Source organism: Neoarius graeffei, chromosome 11 (genome assembly GCF_027579695.1).
Source record: "Neoarius graeffei isolate fNeoGra1 chromosome 11, fNeoGra1.pri, whole genome shotgun sequence".
Lineage (NCBI taxonomy): Eukaryota > Metazoa > Chordata > Actinopteri > Siluriformes > Ariidae > Neoarius > Neoarius graeffei.
In genome coordinates, this window is record NC_083579.1 from 38,733,898 (window position 1) to 38,755,563 (window position 21,666).

Here is a 21,666-nt window from a genome sequence, read left to right on the forward strand (position 1 = left end):
ATCCAAAAGAAAAGCAAAGTGCAAAAATACAAAAGCTAAGAAGATCAAAAAACACAGTACAAAGGAAACTGGAGATAAACATAACAGCACAAAGACTCCGTGACAAGAGGACTGAACTCAGGGGTATAAATAGACAAACTAATTAAGGACACAGGTGAAGATAATTAGGCAATTAACACAAACACAAAACACAGGAACAGTGGCGGCCTCTAGAGGCCAAAATAAACACGACATGAAAAGGAAATAACAGCGGCCTCTAGAGGCCAAAACAGTCCTAGTCCTAACACCTGACTGCAGGACAATAATCATCATCTCTTTTGTGTTGAATGAATTTTGTTACTTTTTCTCATGAGGAGATTTTACATGTATGCAACTTCATATTTATTCCCCAGGGAAAGAAGAAACATTTCTTTAAGAGTCCATAGGAAGCCTGGCTTCCCCTAAAATATCATTAAAATGCAGCAACGAAATATTTACCAGTGTCTACATTATTCATTGGTTTTGTTGGGCTTTTAGCGAATCAAATTATCAAACATGTCACTGCAGTATCGCTGTTTTGTCATTAATTGCAAACTGTTTTTGCTGAACAGCGCAGCCCGACACAGAGATAACAGATATTCACTGAAGCTGTGCATCTCTTAATGTTTATTACATATTTGTGTACACAGTGTTTTAATGGAAAAAAAGATTAATGCTCACTGAATAACAAACTTTTAACATTTCTGTTTCATTCTGTTTCATTATTTCTGTTAGCTGTCACTTCTTTCTTCAGTTAGCAGCTTCAGTTTAGTTGCTTTTTGGGACAAAATGGCCGACACCGTTAACGTTGATCTGATTTTAGAAAGTCTTTTGATGCACATATTTGTGAGGAGAGACAGAAAATTAAACAAGAGGACAGAACAAAGCCCAAGATCTTAATTCAAAACTCAGGGCATAAAAAAGGTCACTTTAACCTGTCTTACTACAGTAAAACTGATTGGATGTGTTTATTCTGTGTATTATTTTATTAATATAAACTCATAATTCAAGTTAAATGTCTAATATGCAATATACTGTCTATAAGTATTTGTCCATAACAGACAGTTGTGCTTCCCCTATTTTAATAAACATCGCCTGCCACTGGACATGGACAGGACATGATTCTCAAATCAACAGCTAGGTTCCTGAAGACTGAAATCTAAAGAAAATTTCTTTTAATTTCATTTAATGTTTATAATGGAAAATTCTGTCATGACCTCTAGATCAAAAACAAGGCAGAGAAAATGAGCGCACTTCAAAATCATTCTTTATTTACGTCCGTCTCAGATTCTCATTCAGATTTTTTTTCCACAGGACAAAAACACACCGACGTCGTGCCGCTTATCTCCATAAACACATCATTTCCCATCTAAATATGATCCGAAACACTCATTTCAGATCAGGATTGTGTAATAAATGCGATCTGGAGTGGCATAAACAATGACTCAAGCAGAAAAAAAAGAGAATAAAAGACATTTCTTACGGCATAAACACGACCTGTTTCCTTTTTTGTCTTTAAATGTAGAATGTCATGGTGATAAAATACTTTTTTATGAATAAGCATTTTTATGAAAAATGACAAAAATGATAAAGAACAAAATATATATGTATATACTTCTATATGAGATTAAATGCATAGTATTTGGTGGAGCATAAAATAAATTATACACGACACAAAACTCTGAGGTAAAAAATAAATAATATCCTTCATTAAAAAAGCATGATGAAGAAATGCGTTGGCTTTTTCTTTTTTCTTTCTTTCTTTTTTGTATACAAACATTTAGACTGTATTGAGCACCAATTAAAAACATTTTATTTTATTAAAACTGAATAATTGGCAGCACGACGATGAGACCACACAGAGTGAAAACACACAGCGGGGATCTTCAGCATGCAGCAGATCACCAGCAGGACATTACAAAGGTTTATTTCAGTAAAAGGTAAAATAATTAAGCACATTTAACATGAGCAGAGTGATGAGGGAGGCACCGAGAATCGATTAAATGAGACAGATTTATAATTATTCATTTAAATACTTGATGTATGTGATCCTGTATCAGGGACTTTCATCCAGTTCCACAACATACTAATCACTTACCCTAACCCCTAAACCTCTATCTCTAACCCTTATCCCCTAACTCCCTAACCCTCCACCCCCTAAACCTCTACCGTTAACCCCTACCCCTAAACCTCAACCCCTAACCCATAAACCTCTACCTTTAATCCCTAACCCCAAGATGGAGTGTGCTGTATATTGCAGTGTGTTGATAATCAATGATTAGTTCCTAACCTCACTGCTTTACTTCATGTTAAACGCCTGTTTAAAAACCCATCTTCTTCTTTTAATTTTTGAGGTTAAAACAGAATACATGCCATAAAAAGTCATTAATATAGTAGATTTTTATTATTTTCCTGATTTTTTTATTCCTAAAATGCAGTTAAATATGGTTCTACTCTGTGTGGTCTCTTTAAGTGAAAAATCTAAAAAATAAAATAAAAAACACGTAACAAATTGCATTTACGAATACGTTCAGTACAAATAACTTGACGGATAAAACACAGAAATAAACGAGCTCTTTTTGTTCTATTTTTTGTTTTGTTCTATTTTTTTGTATGGTTTTGTTTAAGCGAGCACCATCTGTACACAAATCATCATGATATTAAAATTATTCTCAAGGCACTTTGTTCCTTTTTTAATCTTTTAATCTGTTTTCTTTTTTCTCTTTTCATTCATTTCTGCCTCTTAATCAGGACTTGTTCGAATAAAACAAGCAAGCAAACTATTTACAACCATTCTATCCCCTAACAGTGAGTCCTGTTTCTGTCCAACACCAATCATTTGGTAAAATATCTTTTCTTTATCAACACTATTAACATGTGAGAAAAACAGAAAGTCTGCACATGCTAACAAGGAATTTGTGTCATTCTGGGAGATTTGGGAATGATCCTGTTATTCCAGGTCCAAAAATTTTCATTTGAAGGTCTATGTGATTTTTTCCCCCAGTGATAATTAAAGCTATACTGCCTTTCAGATTTTTCAAGCTTAAGTCATAAAAAGAATTTTCCCCGACACCCAATTATTTTTGTTTAGTGGACCGAAAGCTACTGAATTCGAATCACAGACTTCCAATTTTATTAGGTTTTTTAAAATAGAACAGTTAATGAATTTAGGGCCACGTGGCTCTAAATTCTCCGCTATTTTTTTCCTGCTTCACCATGACCCAATTCAAGATACTATGTCATGCATCACGTGGTGGGCTTTCCCCATTCACACAAGGCATTATGGGATACAAATTTGAAACAGGAGAGGAAAATGGAGGACGTAAGTGTGCGAATGAAACGTGAAAGACCGACTACAGTAACGGAAAGCGAGAAGACGTTATGTTATATACGAAGGAAAGGAAACACAGGACCAAACTAATAAATAGCGGCGGTCAGCAAGCACCTCGGTGTGATCAACTGTTCATTTAGTGACAGAATGATTTAAATGTCAGTGCACGGTCAAGGTAAACCTGTAGATGGCAGTAATGCAACACTGGATGCCAGCTGCCGTAAAACCCAAAAGAAGAAGAAAAGGAAGCGGAAGAAGAAGGTAAACCTGCGCATACGCACACGGACTTCCTCTGTCTGCTTGACTGTGCAAAGCAAGCGATTTCGTGCACATTATTTGCTAGGGAATCCCCTCAAATTAAATAACTTCCCAGCCACAGAATGGCCTGGGTTTTTTTTTAGATATTACAGAAATAAACATACATCACAATGACCAAATTTCAGAGGGAACTAAATTTCACTGATTTTATAAAATCGAAAGGCCGTCTAGCTTTAAGGACTTAAAGAATATTTTGCTTGAGAACATCATAACTTTTCGAGCTAATAAGCTAAATAGTGTTTGGGAAACAACCCAGGTCATGTGACATGGCTGCTTAATAAATAATAATAGTAACATTGCCTATAGAATAAAAGTGTGTTAAAGTCGCTGGTTCATTTCTCATCTCTCAGAAGTCCGAGTTTACATTCAACAAATCCATTTTTAAAAAATTACATTTAAGTTTGAATTTCCTGTTTGTTTGATTTGTTACCTGTTTCTGATCCACCTTTATTATTATTACAGACATGCACTCTAATGAAGCTACTGCACTTGCTGTTTTCCTGCATGGTTACCGTCGGCGACAAGTGATGTCGAAACATGTGACCATCATCAGATGAGCTTTACAGAAATTAACTCGACTCTCTAGCCGCTGTGTGACAAACTCCAGCGCCTCCAAATACTCCAGAGAGTCGGCCTCAAACACCGGCTCCACATCGACTGAAGGGAAACACACACACACACACACATGAATAATGATCACTTCTGAACATGTTCTCTGTTATTCTTCCTTACTGTCTGTTTTTAAAGTGCTTTGAGTTGCATATTAAATTCAAATAAAATGCTCTAAAAATTAAGATTGTGATGATGTTTGATGATGATTATTATTCTTTATTGTTTTTATTTTTAATGTGATTTTTTTTAATTAATAAAGTAACTCACACTCTGAGGTCCACTTTTCAGGTTCAAGCATTAGGTGCTGTTTGGTTTGTTCCAGTTCTTTCTTCAGCCAGTCATATTTTGTCCGTATTTCTGAGATCCTCTGCTGTCGGTGCTCCAAAATCTTTAGCTTAGCGCTGAAATACACGACGCCCTAGAACCAGCAAAAGAATTTGTCACATCCCTGCAGTGAACCAGGTGATCAGTCCCAAATGACCTCCTGTAGTGCACCTACATCATGCACTGATAGTGGCAGTAAAGTGGTATAAACACCACGTGATAAAGCAGGAAGTGCAAATCATAAAGAGGAAATGTAAATAAACGTTAAAAATTATAAAGGTCAGGTGACCTTGCTGCCAGTGGTCCGCCTCCTCTGTAGACGCTCCACATCATCAATCTCATAAACTTTAATCTCGAAGGGTTCGGTCACACCCCTCTGAGGAGGGCGGAGTGGGCAGTCAACCCAGCGCACTCCAGGGCTCAGGATTGGCTTCCTTACTGGGGAAGTGGGGTCAAGGGTTAAATTGGGAATGAGGCGCCTTCGCTGGGTGCCTAAGAATGAAAAGAAAGTCAAAATCAATGCTAATTTCCTTAGCACACATGCTAATTATGTCAATTTTCAATCATAAAACAAGATGGCCTGTATGAGCTGTACTTAAAATGACTCACCATATGGTATGTAATGCCGTACAGAGGGTGGATACATTTAGCAAAAACATGGGATTTTTCTCAGAATGACATTTTTACAGAAAAATATACTTCACTTGATTTGACTACCTTATTAGGAAGCAACCCAAACACCACAGAGTATGAACTCTATGTAGTGCACTATAAGGATGTATGTAGTGGCTTATGTAGTGTGCTAGTGTGAGACATTCAGCTTTCAATCCATTAGTGTTAGTGCCCTTCAGTGGAAATGAATTAATGGACTCCACCTGATCTAGTGCACTGCAGGGAGATATTTGGCTTTCAGCCTCGCTGTATGTTGACACATGCCAACACGCACTAATTTTAAGATTCTCACTAGTTTTATTGGATCATTAAAACTCAATTTGGAACACAGCCTACACCAGTAGCGATATGGGCGAGTGTGTCTTCCGCTCTCTCCATGGCTTGGCTCTAGATCATTGGCCTGTATGCCTGATCACTGGAGCGTTTAGAACATGATTATAAATCTGCTTCTCTCCGTCGTTCAGTGGCATTACTCATCCTGTAGTGCACACTTCAGCAATGGAGTCTCTTGCTCTTTACAGCAATGTGACTGTAATGCTTATTTTACTATTTTATCATTCAGCCATTTTTTAGTCAACAGATCTATTCTGAGTTTGTTCCTCTAAGCACTTAATGATTTGAATATCAACTTTATAATATAATGAATAGTTTTAAATAAAACATATATACCAACCCCATTTCCAGAAAAGTTGGGATATTTTCCAAAATGCAAGAAAAAAATCTGTGCTTTGTTAATTCATGTGGACCTTTATTTAACTGACAAAATTACAATTAAAATATTTTCAGTAGTTTTACTGACCAACTTAATTGCATTTTGTAAATATAAACGGAGTTAGGATTTGACGCCTGCAACACACTCAAAAAAAGTTGGGACAGAGACAAAATATTACTGAGACGTTTATAGGATATTTAAGTAACACCTGAAATTTTGGAAGATTCCACAATAAGCAGGTTAATTGGTAACATGATTGGGTATAAAAGGAGCAGCACCAAAGGCTTAGTCTTTGCAAGCAAGGATGGGTCATGGTTCACTCCTCTGTGCCAAAATTTATGACAGAATTGTGAGTCAATTCAAAAAGAACATTTCTCAGTGCAAGACTGCAGAGAATTTTGGTCTTTCAAAATCTACAGTACATAATATTGTGAAAAGATTCAGGGAATTCAGAGACATCTCAGTGTGTAAAGGGTAAAGTCAGAAAGCACTGTTGAATGTGTGTGCCCTTCAAGCCCTCAGGTGGCACTGCCTGAGAAACTGTCATGCTAATGTGACAAATATAGTCACATGGTTCTAGGGAGTACTTTGGAAAACTGTTGTCACTTAACACAGTGCCGATGCATCCAGAAATGCAACCTGAAACTGTATTACACAAGGAGGAAGCCATTCATCTACGCTGCCAATTTCTCTGGGCCCAAACTCCTCTCAGATGGACCGAAATACAGTGAAAATGCGTGCTGCGGTCAGATGAGTCCACATTTCAGCTTGTTTTTGGGAAAACTAGACATTGAATTCTCACTGCCAAAGGTGAACACAGCCATCCTATTTGTTATCAGAGAAAGATGCAAAAACCAGCATCTGTGATGGTATGGGGAGCATCAGTGTCCACAGCATGGGTGAAATGTGTCTGTAAAGTTACCATTGATGTGGAGGCATATATTGGGATTTTAGACACATATGTTGCCATCAAGGTGACGTTTCTTCCTAGGAAGTACATGCTTATTTGAGCAAGACAATGCCAGGTCTCATTCTGCACAGGCTACAACAGTGTGGTTTCGTAGACACAGAGTGCAAGTGTTTGAATGGCCTGCTGCCAGTCCAGATCTGCCTCCTATTAAGAATGTATGGTGCACCATGAAGAGGAGAATCAGACAACGGAGACCACAGACTGTTGAGCAGCTAAAGTTTTGTATCAGTCAAGAATGGACAAAAATTCCAATTGCAAAAACTGCAACAATTAGTATCCTCAGATCCCATATGATTAAAAAGTGTTATTAAAAGGAAAGGTAATGTAACGCAATGGTAATAATGCCTCTGTCCCAACTTTTTTTTGAGTGTGTTGCAGGCATCAAATTCTAACTTTGTTTATATTTACAAAATATAATTACGTTCGTCAGTAAAACTACTGAAAATCTTTTCTTTGTACTTTTGTCAGTTAAATAAAGGTTCACATAACAACAAATCATAGATTTTTGCTTTTACTGCATTTGGAAAATATCCCTACTTTTCTGGAAATGGGGTTTGTACTATAGTACCATGTTCAGCACACACAAGGTTAAATTTCCAGGCAGAAAAGACAACTCAGCACAGTGAAATGTACGAGAATGTTTTTGTCCTGAGGCAAAATGGAAGAGGAATGGGGCACTAAATAAAGAGAGACCACCCACAATCCTCTCTGACGACTAAAAGTCTGTTTATTTTGAGATCACTATCATAAACACTCAGACAAGAGTGCATGGGTGGCAGTTAGAGAACTTGCAGGTTCTGTTTAAACTCCATTTATACTACATTTTTGTAATTTAGCTCAGAAATATTAAATAAGACAGAAACTGCATCACGGAACTACTGCCAAATAGGGATGTGTTGGATTGTGTGTGTGTGTGTGTGTGTGTGTGAAGGAGGGACTGAGTGTATTACCCATAATGCACTGAGTGATATGTGAGGGAGGGAGTGTATTACCCATAATGCACTATAAATTGTGTGTGGAATGGAATAAAATGTAAAGTTAAAGCCCTGTTATCTAGAACACAGAGCTGGAAGTCACATGAGTTTAGTGTGTCTGGTCTGTCAGGATTTAGTGCTAATCACTTAACTCTATGAACACCGTCTCTAAAAGAAGCTCTAGTTAGAGGCACTGTACTTCTTACCTGTGTTGTTCCTTTTCTTTGCATTTTTCAGACTCCTCCGTCCACTAACTGAACTACTGTTATCACTCATAGAGTCCTGAGCAGAAGATGCACTTCCAGTGGCCTCACTGTCACGTATCATGCTCTCATAGCCACTGCTGCCCCCACTGTGGTAGAAAAGGGCAGTTTTTCCCATGGCTGGAGGCAGCTCTCCACTCAGAACACTGCTATTGTCACTAGCGTGGCCACTGCTGCAGCGATGCGGCCTCCGTGGAGCGGTGATCTTACTGTAAGGGGATGGTAAAGTATGGACCACTGGCTTTTCCTCACTCTGGACTGGTCCTCCTTTTTCCTCAGTATTGCATGTACCTCGTCCATGACTGCCCTGGCCAGCACCGCCCTGCAGAAGTTCTGAGATTCGTCCATTTACAGCTCTAAGAGGCAGCTTCGAGACAAGCCCTGATCCCCTGTTGCGGCTCAGCGACTGAGTTGACCAAGAATTTGAGTTTGGGTTCTTTCCATTAGGGGGCAGGCTGGAGCTCCTGTTTACTGACTGTGGAAGAGATTTGGTGGAGAAGTTTAAGGTCTTGGTGTTAGATGTGGAAAGGTTTCGAGACTTGGGACTGGCCATGAGGAGTTTGGTAACAGCTGAGATTCTAGATTGGCTTGATTTGGGTGACTGTGTTACACTGGAGTTGCAGTTTGGTCCATTGGTCGGAGAGGAGATGGAGTTACGTGTGAAGCTTCTGCCAACTTGGGGCATGGTGCTATCTCTCACTACAGCTGCTTTAGGTCCAAGAAGCATCAGGCTTTCCCCTCTCTCTAGGGAATGACAACCATAGTGGGCACCATGGGATCTTCCCAGAGAATTGGTTCTGTTTGCTAACAGCTCAAGTTTGGCACTGAAAAGCCTACTACTCTCAAAATTTGGTCCTGCTTGTTTAATATTTACACCCAGATCCTCTGGTGTGCTGCCCAAGAAAGATAAGTGCAGGCTTGGACCCTGGTTACCTGTCAAATTATGTTGGGGACTGGCTCTGTTTCTCTGGTCAAGACTTGACTTCCTCACAGGAGGTATGGGTGGGATTCCTTTTGGACGAGTAAAGAAACCTTGCCTTCCAGATGATCCTCTCCGCTCCAGTGTGGCTCGAGGACTGCAAGGAGTGGATGTAGTAACTCCAAGTGTTTTATATTCTCCACTTGTGTAGTGATAGGAAGCGTCATCAAGGTCATCCTGCTTGTTTAGGCGATGCCATGCCCTAGGAAGGCTGCCGGTCCTGAGGATGTTAGCTGAAAACACAGGAGTGATGCTTTCTGAAGCATTTAGAACCATTTCACAACCATCTACAACCCTCTTGAAAGAATCAGGAGAACCTTCTGGTTCACAACTGCTTGAACTGTTTCTATCGAACACACTTTTGCTCTTTATAGAATCAGGTGTTCCATCTTCTAGCTTTGCCTCACAAACAAGTTCCTCAGGTTTGGAGGAATCCCTTTTCATCCAAGGATCATCAAAGATGATCTCACTTGAGAGAGGAATTGGTGGAGATCTGGGATCTTTGACTGAAGGGTGTTTGGTTGGTGGATCATGAATAACCGGCTTTACAGCAACACAAGGCTGAGCTGTTATATTAGTTTTGTTAGGGGAAAAGTTATTCAAGGTACATAATGACTGGACACTGGAAACAGTGACTGTTGTTTGTTCCATGGTTGGAGACATTTTGGTATTAGTTTCAGTTACACAGAAAAGATCTCCGTCCTCCTTGTTCTGTTCTGTGAGCTCTTCACTTCCCCCTTCCACATTAATCTCCAGAAACTGAACCTCAGTTTGTCCCTCACCCTGCCCAAAGCATTGCTGTGTAACAAAGCTATGGCAAGATTGTTCTCCACCACTTCCTATGCTCATTTCAGTCAGCCAAGAACTGTTAGAGGACCACCGGTTGATGATGATCTGTCCTTCATCCTTGCCAAGAGGCAGAAATGTAGCCATGTTGGCTTCTGAGATGGTGGAAGTAGTAGTGGAGGCTGCATTGCTATAACACTCTAGGTCTTCACTCATACTGCTGATGATGCTGATGGGCCGTGAACCCGATGCAAGAGCCTGAACTGAGCAGTCACTGTTGAAGCTGATAATACTGGTGGGCCTGCCTTGCTCCATGATCCCATTCACTGTTAGCTCCTCAACAAGGGTAAAGACCAACTCATCCTTGCCCTGTGGCTCTAAGAACTGCTGAAAGGTGACCATGGTGCTGTTCTTATTATCCAGAGGTAGTTGAGGAACATCGTCACACAGTGTGTCCCCTGATCCTAAACTGTTGGAGGAAGAAGAGCGCTTCAGTACCTGAGGGCCCATCCCAACAGGAGATGTTCTGAATTCAGCCTGAAGCAATGATTCAGTGGACGACTTCCCTGAATCTCTGTACAGGTTTTGTGAAGATTGTGGAGGTGTACTAGGCATTACTCCTTTCTGAGTGTATACTTTGCAGCGCTGAGAAGGTGATGAGGGAGGTTTGTATTCTGCTGTTTTTGTCAAGCTAGCGATACCCAGTCGGGGGGAACCCATGGGACGAGGTTTGCCATCACTGCTGCTTCCTCCACTAATGGACTCCCTGCTGTTATGAAGACTGGAGCTGTTGGCCCTTTGAAGAGACGTGAACTGTCCGACACCACTCCCTCCAGTTACACTCCGGCTGGTAGAAAGAACACAATTGTTTATTGTAGACTTTGTCAGACTTTCTATAATGGACTGTGCAATCTCTGCTTCCTCCACTACTTCTCGGATCTCCTCCAGTTGCTGATCATTTGAGATCCTCTTGGGAGAACTTGTGGTGGTGCGAGATGGAAGAGGCTCAATTTTCTTAAGTCTGCTAGTTGGAACTTCTTCAAAAGGAAACTTGTTTACCTCCTCACTGCCATCAATGCACCCCAGTCGCTCCTGCAGCTCTGCAAATGTGTTACATTTGAGACAATCTTTTTCCTGCTTGCTAGACTCTGCAGTTTCTTCAGGTACAGGAGGAAGTGCCTGAGAATGAAGGGTCTGAATCGACTGGATAGTTTGTGGAGGCTGGATTAGAGAATCACCTAACGGAGATGGCTGTGCTAGCTTGCCTTGGTCACACTTATTCTTATGTATAGATGGGATGATAGGTACAAACTCTGGAGGACCTTCGTTATCTGTGAGCTCTCTGTCTGAAAGTGCTGAACCGTTTGGACCTACATATATTACGGTATCGCAGGACTGCTCACTGCTGGAATAGTCATCTGGATCACTGGAAATGTGAAGCAGTGGTATTTCGGAGTCTCCAACGTTCCTAGAGTGTATGTTTCGGAGCTGCGTCGGACGTCTCATTCTTCCCTCCTCACACGAGCTTTCTCCACCAGAGGAACTAGATGTGTACTGCTGTAAGAGACACAGATGGAAATTAGCTTCAGATTTCTTGTTACTATACAAAGCTACAGTAGTAAATGACTTCCTGATTCCAAGGTATTGCTTAATTCTGAATCCTTGTAAGGGAGAAATCAAACTCCTGAAAAAAGCTGTAGATGCATTTCCTGAGATATTATAACAAATCAGTTATTATATAAATGTATATATTTTCTCTATCTCATTGCTGATCAATATAAACCATATATAAACTATTTATTTACAATAACATAGACACAGACAATAAAATATCAAATGCCCTAGAGGACCTTGCTGAAATAAGGGAAATTGGACAGTCAATAAAATGACTTTTATGAACAGCAGTAATGTTTGTCATTTTGTTCCTAACAGAATATAAAGATGTGGCGCATACCACGCTTACTTTAGTCTTCTTCTTCTTCATCCTCAGCACCCGAGAAGCGATCTGTAGTGTAGAGAGTGTTTCTGAGAAGTGGTTGGGAGAAGAGGAGATGTGCGCAATCATGGTGGTGCGACAGTTCATGTTTCCTAGCGACTCTCGCAACAGCATCGTTAACTTACTGTCCCTGTGAATCACAAACCAACCACAAAATAATTCATCACTAAAGATGTCAACTTGAAAAAGAAAAGCCAAAAAATTCACTGAAATTCTCTGACCCGGGGCTAGAGTCTGAACCCAAAACACTTCAGATTTAGTACTGAAAAGTGAAGAAGAAGAAGAAGAAGAAGAAGAAGAAGAAGAAGAAGAAGAAGAAGAGTGTTGCATACATAATATGCTCTGATTATTATTTATTACAGCTCATTGTTTGTGTGTGTGTGTGTGATCTAAATGAACCGACGTTAGAAATATAATCGTATTATTGAGCACTGTGTCGCTCTCACTCACCGTCTACATTCTATTATTTTGTTTTCTAGGTTTGACATCTAATCCCAGTGTTTACACAACCTCATACAGAATACAGCAGTGAGCATTTAGCTCTCATTATATCATGCTAAGATCAGTGACATTTTTGTGTATTTCTAATTCATTTATGCCAAACCTTAATTACATTTCTCCTCATCTCATCTCTGCAGAATGCTGAATTCAGGGCTTCAAACCCACACACCGGTTCTGTAATGTGAATTAAATTAGCATAAAAAAAAATCACACATGCCTTGGAGGTGGAAAACACAATCTGCACACTGTCGGCCTCAGAGCTGTGAGTGTTTACCCTGAAAGAGCAGTGAGCAGTGGGGAAGAGACAGGACACGGCAAGGATAAAAATGTGAATATAAATCAACATCTGTTTCTGAGGCCCCACCTGAGCATGCTTGTTCACCTTCGAGAACTGAAAATAGATTATTCTAAGGTTATATTCCACAGTTTTAAGGTTCCATCCTGATTTTTAGCTTTTTACCATGTCCACTTCCCCTCAGTTAAGTTCCCTTGGTTATATAATAAAATGTGACAATATCAGCTCCTATTAGATTTGAGTTGATGTCGGTGAAGATTTCAGAAGCACAACTTACCCACAATGCACTGCTGCAATCTGACCGTTTCCTTTCATATTAGTGGACAGAATTGTTTATAACAATGCTTTCATTAATTTTAAATCTTGTGGAGGTTTTAGTCTGAGTTCTTCATCTCCTTGGTTACTATGGCAACACACACCATATCAATATGGCCAGACTGACCATTACATCCCGATTTAACTGCATTTGAATATTTTCACTGTTGTGTGAAATAAGAACTGGAGATTTTAGTGGAATTGTGATTGGTGAAGTTTCTGCCAGCTTCAGTTCCACATAATAGTGTAAAGGATAGAAATGACAGTGAAAGTAAACAGTAAGTATGAAGTCGTACTTGTAAGGAATGTGTTTGGAGCCATTGACGAGGGCAAGGATAACGTTCCCAAGGGCTGAGAGAGACAGACACTGAGTGGGTGTGGCACTCTCACGGGGTTTAGCCAACTCCTTCACACAGCTTCCCAAATCTATCAGGTGCAGACGACTGCGGCCTCCGGACACTGACACACACACACACACACACATATAATATAATATAATATAATATAATATAATATAATATAATATAATATAATATAATATAATATAATATAATATAATATAATATAATATAATATAATATAATATAATATAAATTCTGAACTCTGACCTGTTTTTATTTTTCTAGCAACATTCATTTTGTGTGTGTGTTGTTTTTTATTTATTTTAAGTTTATTAAGTTGATAAATCTGGTTATAGTATATTATATTTTAATGTATAAAATCCTCAGACACTGATTCTGATTTTACAGATTTGATTGTTTTCATCCAATTTGTTTGCACATTTTTGCTAATTTCACTTTTTTCCATTTAAAACAGAGTTTTTATTTGTACTTCAAAATGGATTCAGATGGAGCGACAGCTAAGCTCAGTTTCTGATGTCACTATATAAGATCAACAGTTTTACAATAACGTAGTTAATGTGTTGGAACCAGAACATTCTGTCCAAGCCACACCCTGGTATGTCCCTTTACACTTATTTTAACTCTTTGTAATGCTCAGGAATTCATTTCGTGGATATTTTTAACTTAAAGGGGACATATTATGAAAAACTCACTTTTTCAGTGCTTGTACACATACATTTGGGTATGTGAACCCTACCATGCTGGTATGTTTTGTTTTGTTTTTTTTTCCCTGAGGATAAGAGAAAACACATTGCTTGATCACTAGGTGGTGCTCCAAAGAAACAGGAAATGACATCATATCTGTAATTAGGACACACTCAGGACCACAGAGGCTGCATCTGAATTCTCAAAGACCCAGATGTTCACCGATGATGCGTTCTGATGAATTGCGTCAAATTTAAAACTCATATTTCTGCAACAGCAGAAATGTTTAAACATTTGTACACAGCTGAACAACTGGCTTTGCTTTGGACAACTTATTTGTATTTTACTGAGGGAATTCTTCTTTTTCAGTAATGCAGAGGCTCTAGCTGAATTATGGGATAGTTTAATGTAGCATAGCGTACATGTTTGCACACTATGGATGTAGTAGATCATCTGGGTACCATTCGATTACTATTATATGCCTACTGAGTATTCCGACACCCTACATACTGCTTTTTGTGTAATAACTGTATGGAAGTATGTGTACTCAGACACAGCCAGATACTCACTTCCTCCTTTTCCAGTCTTCTCCATCCGGTACTGGTAGATGTGCAGTGTGAAGAGCATGTGTGAGTTGCGATGTTCTTCCTCGTCACACTCGGCTCGGCTGCTGTACCGCGCTGCGATGGCAGCGTCCAAAAACAACGCAGCTTTCTCTGCTGTTGGTGCTCGCAGCTCACTCTGATTCTGCAGCTACACGACGAAAACACACTCATATATTGCATACGAATCCACAGTGTACATGTCCAGGATGCACTACACATCAGCCTGTACATCAGTACTTATCAGTGTTTATGCAAGCAGACTCAGCAGGAGGTTAGAGAATTTATTTTTCACCTGTTTCATGCTCTCTAATTACAGTAAAATGTAAAGGTAAAAATGTCAAAAAGGGCGAGTTCTGAAACTTTTCCTGCTCATTAAGATTTTAATGTGGGATAAACAGATTTTAATCATCAGCTCTCAGAGACATGTTAATCCACAATGTTAATAAAGTGTTAATAAACAGTGCTAATAAACAGTATTAGTATAAATACACAAGTGATTATAGGAAATGGCATGCGGATTGGTCGGGAAATTTCGACTATTTCTCGATAATCACCTCGAGCGACTCAGCAAAATGGCAGCCAATCATGACGTTATCATAAGTAAGGAAGAATTACACATTATGAAAGAAAATGCTGTTCCTAAAAGCACCAAAGATGCTACAAAGTTTGGTCTAAAACTATTCAAACGTAAGGTGGAACTGTGATTTATTTTATTGATTTCAAAACAAAGTATTTTATGTGACTCGGTGTAGATAAGTGACAAGTCTGCGCCGCATCATTATTACATTTGCACACTGCTTTTGAAGTTTGAAATAAATATTTTTTAATATGATTTTTTAATGTATTTGACATAATCACCAGCTTTTTATCGCAACGTTTTATTTTGACCACTTTATCCAGCTCGTAACGTCCTCTCACACTGATGTACTGCTTTAGCTTTAATCAGAGATGATTATGAGAGAAGAGAAATTCCATATTCAGAGTAAACTCAGTATGGTGACACATACACAAAACTCATTTGTTTACAGGAAACTCACACAAACCATTACACTGTCTTCACATTACAAACCTCTTTCAGGATTCTGATGTTTTGTTCACATCAGGTTGATGTTTATGGTTCATATTCGTAACTGTATCTGAGCCTGAAATATCTGTCTTTAATGTGAACACAACCGTCCCCTTAAGCACTCCACTTTCAGCAGTGTGAATGCACTGGCGGCCGTACAGCCGTCTCCTCACCTGCATGCCACAGATGGGATCCTCACACAGGTAAACTCCAGGTGACTGGCCGTCCTGCAAACTGCCCGTGGCCACATCGGACAGCAGGTCTTTCAGGTTCTCATCTTTCCCCCAGACCTCCACGGCGGAGACACGGACAGAGAACCGAGCACCCGTCTTCTCCTTCCGCTCTGTAATGATCTTAAAAAGCCAGGAGATAGCACAGGGGATAATACCCAGGTTCTGCATGGAGTCGTCCTTCCCAATCATGGTGTAGGTTTTTCCTACACACACACACACACACACACACACACACTACTGTAAAGACTCTTTCATTCTGGCTGAGAAAAAACAGTCCAAGTTATTTAAACAAACAAATAGTCACATCTTTAACTGTGTGTGTGTGTGTGTGTGTGTGTGTGTGTGTGTGTGTGTGTGTGTGTGTGTCTGGTTAGCTTGCAATTCTAATGAATAGCGCGCGCACACACACACAGATTTATATTACAGAGGATATGTCCCAAACCACATGCTCGCCTTCCTACATAGTGCAGATAAACAGTGACAGATGGCTTTACAGCTTTGCTCTGCTGGACCTCACAGTGAGACTTCAATCAGATTTAAACATAAATTCCTCCAACACTGTGTGTGTGTCTATCATGCTAACACAGTGAATGTCTCTTACATAAAAAAAAAAAAAAAATATATATATATATATATATATATATATATATATATATATATATATATATATATATATATATATAAAACACTAGTATAGTTGTATATGTAAAGAGCATTATTAGGACAAATCCATTATTTCACATTCATTTCAAAGGAAAAACAGACTCAGTGTTTTAATGTATGTGTGATTAATAAAGTCATATAAGAATCCTCCTGAGTATATTTTATTCATTTAATATCAAACACACACATTAACCTAAACACACACACACACACACACACACACACACACACACACACACACACACACACACACACACACAAATTCTCTGAATGATAAACAGAAATGTAAAATTAATTACACAAACAGGAGGCTCATTTATGAGATCATTAATTATCTCATGCATTAGCGTAACTGCGTAACTTCAGATCAAAGGCTAATGACAGACTTCCTGTTTCCTGTTTTATTTATTACAGCATAACAGACACACACTTTAACATAACAATAACAGATATTCTTAATTCTAATTAAATTGTGTTTAAAAGCTTAAATGTAGATTGAACAAATCACACAAAGCTGCAACGGCTGTCAAAATGATTCAGTGACTCCTTTAAGTGAATCAGATAAATTAATGTACACAGTTAAACGATAAAAATGGTGATGTTACACATGATGTCTTTTAGTTTTAAATGAATAATGAAGAAGTAACCAAATCTGTAAAGTGAATCCTAAGGGTGAATCAAATGAATCAAAATATTTGACTCACTTAAATGAATAGTTTGAAAGAATCAACAAAAAGTAACCAGAATCAAATCCAAAACAAAAATAATCAATGTGCAATATCCATCCATTATCCATAACCGCTTATCCTGTGCAGGGTCGGATAAGGTCATCAAGCTGGAGCCTATCCCAGCTGACTATGGGCGAGAGGTGGGGTATACCCTGGACAAGTCGCCAGATCATTGCAGGGCTGACACATAGAGACAAACAACCATTCACACCTACAGTCAATTTAGAGCCACCAATTAGCCTAACCTGCATGTCTTTGGACTGTGGGGGAAACCGGAGCACCCGGAGGAAACCCACACAGACACGGGGAGAACATGCAAACCCCACACAGAAAGGCCCTCGTCGGCCACTGGGCTCAAACCCAGGACCTTCTTGCTGTGAGGCATCAGCGCTAACCACTACACCACCGTGCCACCCCAATGTGTAATATAAAAGACTCAAATTGCCAGTCTGAGTCATTCTGTTTAAAAAAAAAATCTTTTTATATGATTATATTCAGGATGTGTTGAAGTGTGTCTCATCCTCTCGTCTTTTTCTCAACAAGCAGCGGATTGCTCCTGGTGTATTAATGCTTTATTACAGCTTTACTACAGGAAGTTGGTGACATTAGCATTACCGTGGTGTCACAGCAGCTCTGATTTAGCGTCTCCTGTGACAAGCTCCTCCATTTCTTGTTTCTAATTTTGTGTCCATGGCTCTCTCAGACGCTTGTTTGTCTCGGTGGTGTCGTGTTCACGTCGTAACTCTTCCACCCTGTCTCCTTCAGATGTGTTTTACGAGCAGTAACACATGCTAACACACTAACGCAGAATTAGCCACATGGCACAAAGCATGGCAGGCCATAAATTCATCTTACTCTCGCTACAGGACCTTTTCCATCCTCATCTCTGAGGAACGTGAGTGTAATTCTCATCACTCACTCAGGGCTTAAACCAAAGGGAGAATTCTTTAAAGCTAAAAGTATCAAACATTAAAGGACTGAATAAAGCAGAACACTGCTGAGGGATTCGCTACTGACATTATGACAAAACTGCAGTGAAATGTAAAAGCCATCACTGTTTTTTTATTCAAATCGAGTCATTTTAGACTTTTAGCCAAATTTACTCGTGAGCAACTCTCAAGCCCTGTGTAGTGTAATTTAAAATTATTCACATTTCCACCAGCAACGTCTTCATCCACTTAGTGTATTTTTTAAATACACTATACAGTCAAAAGCATTTGGAAACCTGACCATCAAATCTATACTGATGTTTGTTGAGCTTGTTGGACATCACTTTCCAAATCCATGGGTTTAATATGGAGGTAGGATTAGGGTTCTTATGCTAACCCAAACCCTGGAACTAAGAGCCCCAAACCCTGAAAAACAGCCCCACATCATTATCCCTCTTCCACCACACTTTACTATTAACTCTTTGTAGTCCAGTCTCGGTGCTTTACACCACTCCAGCCCATGCTTGGCATTGCATATAGTGATCTTAGGCTTCTGTGCAGCTTCTCGACCATGAAATCCATTTCGTGAAGCTTCTGATACACAGTTCTTGTGCCGATGTTCTTTGTGGCTGAGCTGTTGTTGCTCCTAGACGCTTCTGAAATTTCACAAACTGCCTTGTGGTAAAGTTGACATCATATGACAGCACCACGTTTAAAGTCTCTGAGCTCTTCGGTACAACCCATTCTACTACCAATGTGTGTATGGAGACTATATGGCTACGTGCTGGATTTTATTCATCTGTTAGGAATGGGCGTGGCTGAAATACCTGAACTCAATTATTAGGAGGGGTGTGCATACTTTTGACCATGCAGTGTATTTTATGAGACATGGTGTCTGTTACTGTAAGCGTCTCGTCCTCATCTCTGTCTCAGTGATCATCCTCATGAAGGAATCAATTTACTGCTTTGGTGTTCGTTCAGAATAAAGTTAAAAATGTATTATTATTATTATTATTATTATTATTATTATTGATACAGAAAAACAGAACCTGTATTAGTGAAGAATGAGGAATGAAAAAACCTTATCAGAAACTGACTTCGATAAAAACACTGTGTTTAATAACGTATGTAATAAAAGCGTGAAATTAAACATATGCTGTACTTTGTATAATTAATAAAATAAACAAAATAAATAATAAATAATAATAAATGTGACTTTTCTCACCCAGTTTGGCATGACCGAAACAGAACACACATCCATCAGCTCCATTCACCACCGACTGGATCACCTCCGCTACTGTACCTGCACACACCTCTGCCTGTTACACACACACACACACACACACACACACACACACACACACACACACACACGCACCTTCTTTATAAGGCATACTTTCTATATTTTGTAGCTAATGCTGCACAGCTGAAATAGGAAGTGGAGAAGGACAATGTTTAAATAGCTTACCTGAGAGGCATCATGTGAGAAGGCAGAGTCAAAGGTGAACATTTTGGGCGGGGCTTGGGTGGAGGCTCCTCTTTTCTGATTGGAGTTCTGCTGAGAGGTGGAGTTAACGGCAGGGTCCATAATGCTCACCTGTTTCTTACGAGAGTCCACTTTCAGGAAGGGGCTGGACTCGGTGTGGGACACGGCACACACACGCAGCATCACCTTCACCTGGACACACACACACACAAAACTATTCTGTTCTCTAAAGCACACAGCAGAGACACTTGTCCAGTGTAAATGTCAACATTAGCATTTTGGACGAGACAGGAACAGATTTTAGCGAAGTTCCGTACTTAAGAGAATATGGTAATGCATTGACCTGATTTCTGATGGCTTTTGCAACCGTACGACGTACATACATGTACCACCACAGGATGCCCGATCGTAAGTGCAAAGTAATGTATCTCAAACACTTGACCACCAGACAATGAAATTTATATCTTTATTTACATAAGATAGATGGGTTTTTATCCACCACTTATTGTTAATTTGCTTTTTAAAAATAATGTGGGATTATTTACTAACACATTTTACACTTATCGGGAGCTCTGCTTTTAGGCAATGCCTCAATATATACATTATATTATTTGAAGGCATTCCTAATAAGACACAATGGGGAAATGTGACTCTATAAAATGTCATGGCTCTGCCCACTTCATAACAAGTGAATGTTCATTAATCAAGGTTTAAAGATTAGATGCAGTACAGCTGACTCCTCGATCAATAAATCTTAGCAGTTCTAAAGTGTGTGTAATTATCAGTAATAATATATCAGATGATTCTCATACACAATCATCTCATTTATAATTCAAAAACGCTAAATAAATCCTGAAATTATAATTAACACTGCTCAGTTTCTTAATTTAAAAAGACCAATGTTAAATTCCCTGGTTTTAAATTTCCCACATCATAAAAAGTCCATTTTAAACAATTAAAATTTTAAATGAGAGTTTAAATAAAACATCTTTTTAAATGTTTTTTCCCCAATGATTTCAATCCCTTATCGTCATTGTTTATGATAAAGTTGGGAGTGAAGTGTGACATGATGTGACTCTCCATCTGCTTTCAGTCGAAGCGGCTCTGAGTTTTTCATCTTTATTTATGATTTTGACCTGCTGACCTCACAGACGGACACACACTCATTACATACTCCACACAGGAGATGATGAAAAGACACACACACACACACACACACACACTTGCAAGCACGCACACATGCACACACTCACACTGAACTACTGTGTCTCATATTCACTCTGTTCATTAATGTAGGGTCTTATTGTGATTCTAATGTTTGGGGGTGGTGTCATTAAGATGATTATATGATCAGGTGATCATGTGACCAGAAGATGTGATACTCACCTTACCGAGTCCTGGATTATCTCTCACTTTACTGACAGCTCTGAGCAGACAGGGTGGGGCTGGGGGCGGAGTGGCCTGCAGGATTCCAGTGAAGTTTGTTGGGAAAAGGGGTGGGGCCAGTGAAGCAGTGGGCGTAGTCTTCTGCTTCTTCTTTTTAGAAGACAGGTTGAGTTTCTGAGCCGCTCTGAGAGAGGAAGTGTTTAATCACACGATCAATAATACAGTTACAGGCAACAAACAGCACACCTATCTGTCTCTCTGTCTGTCTCTTTTATCTCTGTCTGTCTCTTTGTCTCTCTGTGTCTGATTCTTTGTCTCTCTGTATCTGTCTGTCTGTCTGAATGAGGACCATGGAGAGCTCTCTGGCATTTTGCCAACTTTATACTTGATATTCTCTTTTCTTTTTGTCTCTTTAATTAAATCGTGAACATTTAAAGTTATAAGTGATGTATACAAAT

At 39.3% G+C, this 21,666-nt stretch overlaps 1 protein-coding gene across 3 annotated transcripts in view; it reads right to left on the reverse strand.

Annotated features, from left to right (window-relative positions):
• Positions 1–2,180: 2,180 nt before the first annotated feature.
• kif26ba (kinesin family member 26Ba) overlaps positions 2,181–21,666 on the reverse strand; it is a 63,847-nt gene continuing 44,361 nt past the window's right edge. For 2 of the 3 annotated variants that reach the window (XM_060933852.1, XM_060933850.1), the window contains 11 exons: positions 21,209–21,392; positions 19,805–20,014; positions 19,562–19,655; positions 15,957–16,219; positions 14,682–14,865; positions 13,363–13,525; positions 11,914–12,085; positions 8,138–11,516; positions 4,893–5,095; positions 4,547–4,697; positions 2,181–4,324 (listed from right to left, as the gene is read on the reverse strand). In XM_060933852.1, the coding sequence (XP_060789835.1) occupies positions 4,176–4,324; positions 4,547–4,697; positions 4,893–5,095; positions 8,138–11,516; positions 11,914–12,085; positions 13,363–13,525; positions 14,682–14,865; positions 15,957–16,219; positions 19,562–19,655; positions 19,805–20,014; positions 21,209–21,392 (5,152 nt within the window). In that variant the 3' untranslated portion in view covers positions 2,181–4,175. The remainder of the gene's footprint in view (positions 4,325–4,546; positions 4,698–4,892; positions 5,096–8,137; positions 11,517–11,913; positions 12,086–13,362; positions 13,526–14,681; positions 14,866–15,956; positions 16,220–19,561; positions 19,656–19,804; positions 20,015–21,208; positions 21,393–21,666) is intronic. The other variant, XM_060933851.1, reaches the window with a different exon arrangement.